The 10580-nt window shown below is 52.6% G+C and overlaps 1 protein-coding gene across 1 annotated transcript; it reads right to left on the minus strand.

The window, feature by feature from the left end:
- Window positions 1-425: 425 nt before the first annotated feature.
- Window positions 426-10033, minus strand: LOC119457880 (sodium-dependent proline transporter). Its single transcript, XM_049671425.1, has 5 exons — window positions 9774-10033; window positions 4342-4846; window positions 2926-3614; window positions 1373-1423; window positions 426-1085 (listed from the first exon to the last, which is right to left on the minus strand). The coding sequence occupies exons 1-5, from the start codon at window positions 10023-10025 to the stop codon at window positions 426-428; spliced, it is 2157 nt and encodes a 718-aa protein (XP_049527382.1). The 5' UTR covers window positions 10026-10033.
- Between the last annotated feature and the right edge of the window lie 547 nt (window positions 10034-10580).

A 10580-nucleotide genomic window follows, 5' to 3' on the forward strand; every position in this document is an offset into this window, starting at 1 on the left:
GTCCTTTGAACCATTGAACAGACGAAGCATAGAACAGAAATGACGTTATGTTATACTGTTTATCAGGGGTACATCTGGGTAAAACAAGAATGGGCGTTTAGGTCGAACATCAGTCGTCGACAATACCGCATACACATATGTATCGGCGTAAATTCTGACGTATACATCAATGTTAATACACGCACTAAATAAGGCGCATTTATTGTTGGCCCACGGGCAATCGCGTATTCTGATGGTCACATCGCGAAAACACCGTGACAAAGCAAAAAAGACAAGCGAGTGTATTGACGCTTTTCTTCTTCCTTTATAACGGTGTTATCGCGCTGTGATCATCAAAGTGGATGCGCGCCCTACTCGCCAAACGTCGCCACCTCTCAGTTCGGCAAAGTCACTGCGCGTTGCGTCATCCGCAAAGTCGGACTACTTCACGGCCACCTCTTGGACGACGTGGCAGCCGTCTTCCGGCCCTGGTCTCCGGTCGAAGACTGCGGCAGTTGCCGCCAGTGGTCCAGCTTAGCAGTGCCCGCAGAAGTCGTCTTGGTCTTCGCGGCGACGCTTGGAGACACTCTGGAAGTCGCCGTCGCCTCGAGGACAGCCGATGGGGACACCGGGAGGAATCGTTGCGGTTCGGCGAAGCCCGCGTCGTAGAGCCTCTCTCGGTACAGCAACCGGTACTTGGACTCGGCGGGGCCCCAGTCGGGCTCAGGGTCAGCGGCAAGACGCCAGCTGAACCCGCACTGCGCGAGCTTGACCGCGGCGACTATGAGTAAGGGCGCGAGTCCAACCGCCGCCAGCACCCAGCCGAATGCGTCGGCCCACAGGGGCAGCATGTACTCGCCCACGGTGGTTCTCGGAAACACGTACAGGCTGTACGCGAGGAAGCTGCCCAGGACCACGGGAGCGCAGTACTTGATGGCGATCAGGACGAAGTAGCTGGGACAGGAGCCCGTCATGAAGGTGACGTCGAAGCAGATGCGGTTCATGCCGTAGATCCAGGCGAATATGATCGCCTCGCCCAGGCAGGTGAACAGCACGATCAGGGCTCCCAGGTAGTTGTCCAGGATGGCGATGACGTACAGACCCACCTGCGGAGGACCAAGTACAGGAAGGTTACTACTGTCATCTATCTACATGCGGTGGTTTAATAGCCTCGAAAGTTTCGCCAGGATTTGTCCTATCACCCCGCGTCTGGTGTTGATCCGTGCAGTTCCGTTTTAATGCGTTAGCATTCTTAGGCACACTTCACGCACGCACTTTCCGAGGGCTGGCTGTCCGTCTGTCTCTGTCTGTCTGTCTCTGCCTGTCTGTGTATCCCTGTCGTATGTCTGTGTGTCTGTCGTATGTCTATCTGTCTAACCGTTTTCCCGCCTACCTGGGTTACTGGTCGTTCATGGTCCAGTGGGTAGCGTATGAGGCTGTTGTGCTGAGGGAACAGTGTCGAAACAACTCATCGGACCAACAGGGCCACGGAGTATGCGGCAATATGTACGTAAGTGACGCTCTTCAACGAACATCTTTCACGTCGAAATGAGTCACTGTAGATGCGGGAGTGGGTAGGTACCGCTGTTCAATGAAACTCTTTGACGCCGACTTGACTCTGACGCTACAATGAAAAGAAAAAAAAGCGGCGATACCTATCTCACGATGATGGTCGACGGCAATGCGTTTAGCATTGAATCGATATAGCGACACAGCGTATTGCCAGCGTCGAAACGACTATGTATGAGGCTTGTACTGCAGCGGGATTTGTCTTTCGATCGCGCCACCCGCCGTGGTTGCTCAGTGGCTATGGTGTTGGGCTGCTGAGCACGAGGTCGCGGGATAGAATCCCGGCCACGGCGGCCGCATTTCGATGCGGGCGAAATGCGAAAACACCCGTGTACGACGTTAAAGAACCCCAGGGGGTCGAAATTTCCGGAGTCGCCCACTACGGCGTGCCTCATAATCAGATCGTGGTTTTGGCACGTAAAACCCCATAATTTTTGTCTTTCGCGCTTCCCTAAGAACACTCGCCGCCGCTGCGAAGCCTGCGTGTGGCCTCTGAAATGCATGGGGCGCCTGTGCGCGCGAACGCTGAGAAACTCGTCATGCGGCAACCGGGCTTCTCTCACGCTTCTTTCCGGACACGTTGCGCGATCTGGTGGCACCGCCGAGAAGTCCGCGCGGGGCCTCCGAGACTAGAAGCGTGGCGCACCGGCACCTGCGAACGCTTGGAATTTCTCCCTCGCTTGCCGCACACTCAGTGGCGCATACTCAGTGACCCAACTTGGCGACAGGTTCATTGAAGGGCGCCGCATACCCAGTGAATTTGTGGCGTAGCCTGCTAAATGCGGCGGGTTGCTGTCCTTGAGGAGCCCTTGAGACGTGGGTTCGATTACGCTCAACAGGTATGAGTTGGACCACGTATGAGGATTCGAATGCCTCGCAGCGACCGCTCTCTGAACATTGCAATTCTTCATAAAAAGGATGGACGTCCGCCTCTCTAGTTATGTACACGAAGAGGAGCAACGACGCCATTTGTCGCAGGTGATTAATAAAAGACTGAGGTTAAACAAATAAGAATGCAAATAAGAATGAAAAACAGGTGGTATACCTTAAGCAAAACGGAAGGGCGGCTCGCCTCCGTAGTTGATGCCAGTCCTACCGACGCCAATCAATGGATCTAGCAATTGACCACTCACTCACTCACTCACTCACTCACTCACTCACTCACTCACTCACTCACTCACTCACTCACTCACTCACTCACTCACTCACTCACTCACTCACTCACTCACTCACTCACTCACTCACTCACTCACTCACTCACTCACTCACTCACTCAATCAATCAATCAATCAATCAATCAATCAATCAATCAATCAATAAATAATAAATAATAAATAAATAAATAAATAAATAAATTATTAAGCAAGCAGGTCCAACCTGCGTGGTAAGTATCAGTCCGATGAGGAAGCAGCACAAGCAGTACACGAAGGCGGTCACCGCGCGCTGCCTGGCGAGGGAGGGGAACAGTTCCCGGATGGAGTCGGTCAGGAACTCGCAGCAGCCTATCAGCGAGCTGATACCCAGGAAGAAGAGCATGGCGAAGAACAGCGCCGACCACAGGTTCGGGAACGGGATCAGGGAGAGCGCCTCGGGGTAGGTGACGAAGGCGAGCCCAGGACCCGCGGCGACCACATCGGCCACGGGAATGTTCAGCGCGTACGCCATGTTTCCCAGCACCGAGAACACGACAATGGACGCGAACGCGCTGGTCAGCAGGTCGACGACGCAGACGAACGTCGTGCTCGAAGCCACGGCCGCCGCGCGGAACGGCTGGTAGCTGCCGTACACGAGCAGGCCGCCGGTGCCGATGCTCAGCGAGTAGAAAGTCTGCTCGGTGGCAGCGCGCCACATGCTGGGGCTGAACAGTGCGTCCCACTGCGGCACCAGAAGGTACCGCAGGCCGAGGCTGGCACCGGGCAGTGTGACGCCGCGGATAAGCATGACGGTCAGGATGACGTACGGGACTGTCGCTGTCACCACGACCACCTTGCCGACCACCTGCGTGATGAACGTTAGAATGACGCTTATTGGGCTGTCGCTGTCCCCGCGACCACCTTGCCGACCAACTGCATGATGGGCGTTAGAATAACGCTTATGGGGCTGTCGCTGTCACCATGAAAATCTTGCCGAACATCTGCATGATGAGCGTTAGAATAACGGTTATTGGGCTGTCGCTGTCACTATGAACACCTTGCCGACCATCTGCGCGAGGAGAGTGAAGGTTAACATGGCGCGTACGCGGTTGTCGCTGTCACGATGACCACCTTGCCGACCACTTGTATAGCGAGTAAGCGAGAAGGATGTGTAGTTGAGAGAGTTACCGCGCTCTTAAAAACTCTGCATCTTGGAGGGCGTAACTTTGCCACGAAACGAGAATCGCCAACGAGGAATAAAACGCGTGTCTCAGAGTCCCGTTAATTTCTTACAGGAGAGTATGCGAAGCGCGCGGTGTTGAGGAAGCAGACGAACACAGGCGTGATGACAATTACTTTTGTAATAAAATGGTTCCTCCTATGAGTACAGTTTTCAAGAGTGTACGGTGCACGCCATGATTCGGCGCTGATTGCAAGTTTCCGCTAAAGAAGTTAAAGGGCAACAGGGTAGACCTGAGCTGCTTGGATATGCTGTTTGAGTGTAGGAAGCATTTGCGAACAGCGTATCGGAGACAACCGCAGCCGTTGTGGTCGTTTCTGATACCTGCGGCGGTAGCCCAATGGCTGGCTACGAAGTTGCGCTGTCGAGCTCGAGTTCGTCGTGAGCGCAACGCCGGCTCCTATTCACGGAGTTCTCTACGAAACTCCGCGTTCCAATTAGCACTCGCCTTGATTCCCTTGAATATGACGAGGAACGCGATCGTCCAGCAGATGGCGTAGCTGATGGCCAGGTTTTGCTGGACGAAGCCGACCTGCTCGAAGGACGACGACGCGTTGAGCACCACGCGGTTGTAGAAGACGTCCACCGACGAGGCGTTGGCTTCGACGCAGCCGGCGAAGCGGGTGTCGTACTCACTCTGGGACAGGAGCACGCTGCTGCCCGCGTAAGTGACCACGACGGGTGACTCGGCGCCGGTGTCGTTGAGGCCCGCAAGCACGACGCTCTTGCGGATGCTGGCACACACGTGCTTTACCCGCAGGCGCGCGAAGCAGCCGTCCAGGGCCACGCCCCACCCCTCGAAGCAGTCGGTCCACGGCAGCGGCGTCTTGAACGAGTGGTAGAGGTAGAGCACCGCGTACGCGATGATCATCTGGTAGTAGAGGGTCATCACGAACGCGGCCCACATCATGCCGAACGCATTGCCCTGCAACGAATGTATAGGAAAACTTGAAGTAAAACCTTTCGAGCGAAGCTTGTATTGCCTCACAAGTGTCGGTGGTGGTGGGGGTGTCACGATAAACCCGGCTGCTCTCAGCGTATATTATAGAGCAGGTGCGGGGAAAGCTGCGCCGGCGCCGGATCACGTGACGCGCGCGACAATCGGGGTCGTTAGGAGTGTCGCGGGGTGGAAAAGGTTAGAGTGCGCTCCGCCGGGCTTCCCTCGCCTCAGATCAGTTTCGGCGCCCGGATGGGAAAGCCGCGCGTGGTGCGTTCCGCCGAGGTGCAGGCTGCGTTTGAGCAACGGCGCCACGAACTCGCTCGCGAAAGGGCTCGTCGTCGACGTGCTGATTCTAGCGGGAGGGCTTCCGAAGCCCAGGCGAAACGTAAGCGAAGAGCCACGGACCATGAGTTGCGGGAGCGTGACGTTGAGGCCAAACGTCAGCGAAGAGCCGCTGACCCTGAGTTTGGGGCAAACGAAGCGGCACGCCTGCGACAGTATCGTCTTTTCACAAGCTTGCTTACCACCATTATCTCGACATGGGAAAAGCTAGTGATTTTTTTTTCATTGCCTAGTGTAGTGCAAAAAAAAAAAATCATTCAAAAGGGAGGGTACGTAGAAGAAGCGCAGTTCTACGTGTCTCCCTTGTGAATGTGTATTTTTTTTCTTTTATTGCGACACCTTCAGTTGAAAGTATGGCCAGGCTTTGTTGTTCTAAAAGCACTTTTTTTGTCAGCCATCGTTATAACCATTCCCAAAGACAGCGTCAAATCCGCTGAGATTCTGTGTAGAGCGACATTTTATATTAACCACCTGAAGTAAGAAGCAATGGCCAGCTGCCACACATTCTGAGAGAGAGTGGCACGATAGGCAGTGACCGCCACGTGACCCCGCCACGTTACCCACGTATCACAGTTTACTGTTACACTGCCTTCTGTATCGGCCCACTCAACTCGGCGAGAAACCGACTGAGCATACGTGTCAATACCCGGGGAGGAAGGCATGGATAGTTTCGATTTAATAAAGGAACTGTGCGCTTGAAGGCGCGTATTTCTTGCAGTGAGGAAAATTATGTACCGTTCGTTGTGTGAACAGTAGTCGCACGAGCAGTATTTATAGCCAGACTTTCTACATTTGGACGGACGGCCACCTGGTCATCATACGTATTAAAGCGCCATCAGTATAAAATAGGTCACTGACCAGGGGCGCTATAACGCAAAATGATTCCAAACATTTTTGATTCCAATTTCTGCAATCAGCCTCCACGATTGGTCAAAACATTTTCCGGCCACTCCCAACTTCGCCTGTCTGTCACGCGACGTCACGAAAATCGCGATAGCTCCCCATATGATATAACGTGTACACACTGATTACGCATGATTAAACCGCACAAAAGAAAAATAAGTATTCCTGATTCGACGCCTTTTCACCATTAGCCCTCTGCTATTCGTTCAATGTTTTCTGGCTACGCCCACTTCGCCTGTCTGTCACGCGACCTCACAAAACCGCGAGAACTCACCACGTCAAAGTGACGTGCACGCAAAAGAAATGCATTAATATGCCGAAGAAAACTGAAAAATTTTCTGAATAGCCACAGACTGCCCCGTTCCGAAAGGAATAGAAGATGGATGCCCGCCGATCACTCAGGCCCTCGCTACTCGCACCTGCCGGTGAGCATGTATTTACTTGCACATGATAAACCTTTTTTTTTGCGTGGCAGTAAAACGTTATCGAGCCCTTTCGGCATGCATACGACATCGCTTTGCCAACTCTTCCTTGCTGAGGACCCGTTTTAGCGGCATTCTTATCCTTCCGTTGCACGCCGCCGCGATTTTCGACCAGCCACCGCAAGCTAAGTAAGGCGTAGCGGACCAATCGGAGAAGCCGGCTCCACCCTCTTCATGCGGTTATCTATTTTCACTGTGCTGGCTCGGCGCCATCGAAACGCTCTCCAATAGAGCGTACTCCTCGCCTCTTGCCAGTCAATTAGATAAGAAAAACCGCTGAGTGTAGACAATGTTACTGGTTTTGAAAGCGAACAAAGGTGACCTCCTATAAACGAGGAGAGTGTTTGATTGGGTTGTTAGACAACGCAGCAGGTCACCGCCCGATGCTTGCGTCGATGGTTACGCAAATTTGACGTCAGGAGTTTCGAATCAAAACAGTTTGGAATCATTTTACGTTATAACGCCCCAGAGTTGAAAAAATCACAGCATATCCACGAGGTGAATGATGATGATGGGGCGAAGCTCCGGAGGGATCATCGGTAAACCGTGAATACTCCGAGTAATTCGCCCAGTATATGATCAAGTAAACGCGTGAGAAACAGTGTGTGTATATATACAATACGTTTTATTTTCTTAGACGCTTCTTCTTAGATGCTTGGTTTGCGGAGTCCCTTCATTACCACGGCTTTGGGGTCCGTGAAATGAAGGGATAACGGTTGGATAACGCCGCTGCTTCGCGTTCGCGAATGCCTGAGTCTTCGCGCTGCAGCCGTGCCGCTTCTGCCTCTCGTTCTCGCACTACGGGGTCTTAGCGCCGCCGCCGCGCGGCCTGTCGTGAAGCCGCGGCCTCTCACCGCGGGATTCTGCCTGCGAGCGCGCGCCGCCGCCGCCTTCCGTGCTCTCCGCTCCGCAGCCTTGTCTTCCATCCGGCGACTCCGAGCGAAAGAGAAAGCGCGCCAAGAGCGAGCACCTTTTATTATAACAGCCCCTAGCGGTAACCCGTCGCACTGCATTGTAGGTTTTCTCATCAACTATACGAAAAACTAGCGCCATCTAGTGACATTATATACACTTATATATAGAAAGATCGACACTTACGCCATCTAGTGAACACTTCATATAACTACAGGTGGCTACCACTTACGCCATCTAGTGAACACTTCATAAAACTACAGGTGGCTACATACTACATCGGAGGAAGGACAGACCCACGCCCTAAGGAGCTTCGCCCCTAAAACAAGCGTGACTTCTCGGTACCTACTGGTGGTTCGCCCACGGTGTGTCGGTTATTACGAGACTAACTTAGGGTTTACCGATAAAACCGTCGAAATTGTGAGTGGGACTGGTCAACGATAGGAAAACGCTAGAAATGCGCTCGAATACATTGCCCATCTTTCCAATAATATCAGTCCATTACGTTCGTATAATTATTGCTTGTCACTGGACCGCAAGATATCTTTTTCCTCCTTATGCCTACTCCCACTGTATAGTGTGTGGCTTTTCTTTTGAATTGCAGTTTCGATTTCAGTATGCTGTAAGTAAGGCGTCCCTAGTGGCCATCTAGCGAGGCGTGCTTGACGTCACCCTCGATCCCGTGGGCGCTGCCATATTTGATCACGTGGTAACGCGTCCATTCAGTGGATGTACATGTATACATGACGCCTGGTGCAGCTCAGGAAACCTATTTCGGGAGATATCGTAGACGTTGACTGGGTGAACGACACGAAGCTTTGGCCACAGCTTCAGAGGACATGTAAAAGTGCTTTCGGAGCTCATTAAGCTTTGTCCAAACGGTGCGAGCAGCGTATATGGTGCTTGCTCTGAAAGCGAGGCTAAAAATGTATTCCAGGCTATCCAAACTTTCCGATTCTGAATTGAATTAGGATCAGTGTGTTTTGCTCGTCGTTCTTTATTTGGCAAATACTCTGAAGCAGTGGCTTGTCACGTTTCTGACTCAGTTAAGTTTGTTGGTGCGGTCACTATCTGATTATTTTCTGCCTAATCACTCGCGGGTGTGCTCAGTTACAATATATTAGTTCTTTCTGCACACAAGGTTTGGAAGGTAACTGTTCTGTACTTTGTAGCAGTTTGCAACAAAGACGTATGATCGCTAATAACTCGCTTACTTCTGTAGACCGTCACAAAACATTCAGCTTGGATCCATTCGTGTGCTGTCGGTGTAGTCGCCGTCACCCATGCTTTAGCGCATTGATTCAAGTGTGCGCCCATTCAAATTTTCTAATACGTTGGCGATAGAGGGTGCGTAAGTTTGCGTGCAAGTTGGGGTAGATGTGTGTAGATAACGTGCGCGAAACTTACTTTGCCAGGAAGCGGCATTGTCACTGTTTAACGAGCGGTACTCATTCTTGCCGACGTTGCGGGGTTGAAGTCTTTTCCTTGGAGGTTAGCGATACAACGCTGGTGGAAGAGTGAATTTTTTTATCCACGAGGAAAGTCATGGACCGAAAAGGGCCGGCAACACAGGCTGTCGGTATATAGCAAAATTCGATGAACTTGGTCACACATATTCATCTCATTCCTAAATATGCCAGTCACTGTTTTTGCAACCAACTAACGCACACATCTTCACAATTCACTGCTCCACATTTTGCAGCATTAATGGAGCACAGTGCGTGAGCGAAAACCCAGTTGCATTTGTGACAGCTGATCGCACGGAAACGGGGCAGAAGCCGTAATGGTTTCGTATTCGTGCGCTTTCGCTGAGGCAACGCATGGCGCACCGCCGAAAGCGCCATCGCTTTTCTCGAGAACAAACTGATCCGCGAAAAATGTCAGTGCATTGGCTGACAAAAGAAATCTTATCTCGCTCCTAACTTGCGGCTGTCTCCCTTCATGTTTCTAGCTGGGCGCGTTCCTTTGTTTGTAGGCCGGCGTCCCTGAAGCCCGCGTCGGAGGCACACGCCATACTTATAAAAGTGGCCTCTCCGAATAAAAAACGTTTTACGCGGTCCATATTCTCCCCTTCGCCTCCTTGCTTCGTCGTATTCAAGACGGGGTACCAGGGCCTAACACCAATCGGAGAGAGAGAGAGATTGTGGTTGTGAAGAGGAAGGACACCACGAAGGGGCTCACCTCAGTGACGTAGCCACGGGGGGGAGGGGGGCGTACACGACCCCCCAGCTCCCGCCCTCCGAAAACAATTGCTGGCGACGCCATTGACTCACCTGGAACATGGGCGACATGCGGAATACGCCTAGGGGACCGCGGCCGCAGAACTGTCCCATCAGGAGCTCGACGTAGTAGATGGGCCGGCCGATGAGCAGGTTGATGACGACGTAGGGCAGCAGGAAGGCCGAACCGCCGTTCTTGTACGCCACGTACGGAAAGCGCCATAGGTTACCCAGCCCCACGGAGTAGGCGATGCAGGAGCACACGAACTCCAGGTTGCTGGACCACTTCTCTTTCCGGTCCCCCATGCCGAGTCTCGGTTTGAGTCCTTGGCCACTTCCGGCGATGGTTGTGCTGCTCCAAGGCGCCGAGAACACCGGGAGGCCAATACGTCAATTAATTGTTGCGACAGGTCTCGAGCGCGGATGGAGCACGAGATGGCGCATGCGCAACCTCTGCGGCTCCGTCGTCGTCGTCAGTAGAATACGAGATAGTTCTTCCGACGCCTCCTATAAAGAGGAGGCGTTCGTTCTTCGATCACCCTTTCATCACCCTTTTTCGATCACTAACGGGCTCAGACCCGTTAGTCTGACTTCTCTGTGCCGGATCGTGATTGCCTTACTGGAGCAATTTTTGTTCGCGTGTTTCTTCAGTGCTTATTTTATACTTTTAGTCCAGTTACCCGGTTTTTGGCGTGGTTCCTGCAGAGGGCACGTGCCAAAATTGAACGTCATCATCACCACGATCGTAATCCCAGCCATCATCGTCACTAGCGCGAATGAAACATTCTCAGACGAAATTTCAGTGCTGCAGATGCAGGAGCTTAAACAACACAAGGAGAAATAAAGCGCAAGGACAGATCA

This window comes from Dermacentor silvarum, chromosome 7 (genome assembly GCF_013339745.2).
Source record: "Dermacentor silvarum isolate Dsil-2018 chromosome 7, BIME_Dsil_1.4, whole genome shotgun sequence".
NCBI lineage: Eukaryota > Metazoa > Arthropoda > Arachnida > Ixodida > Ixodidae > Dermacentor > Dermacentor silvarum.

Coding starts and splice junctions, on each gene's coding strand:
- LOC119457880 (XM_049671425.1), bottom strand. CDS start 10,025: ATGGGGGACCGGAAAGAGAAGTGGTCCAGCAACCTGGAGTTCGTGTGC. Junction 4,847..9,773: donor GCATGTCGCCCATGTTCCAG/GTGAGTCAATGG, acceptor CATTCGTTGCAG/GGCAATGCGTTCGGCATGAT. Junction 1,086..1,372: donor ATGAACGACCAGTAACCCAG/GTAGGCGGGAAA, acceptor GGTCCTCCGCAG/GTGGGTCTGTACGTCATCGC.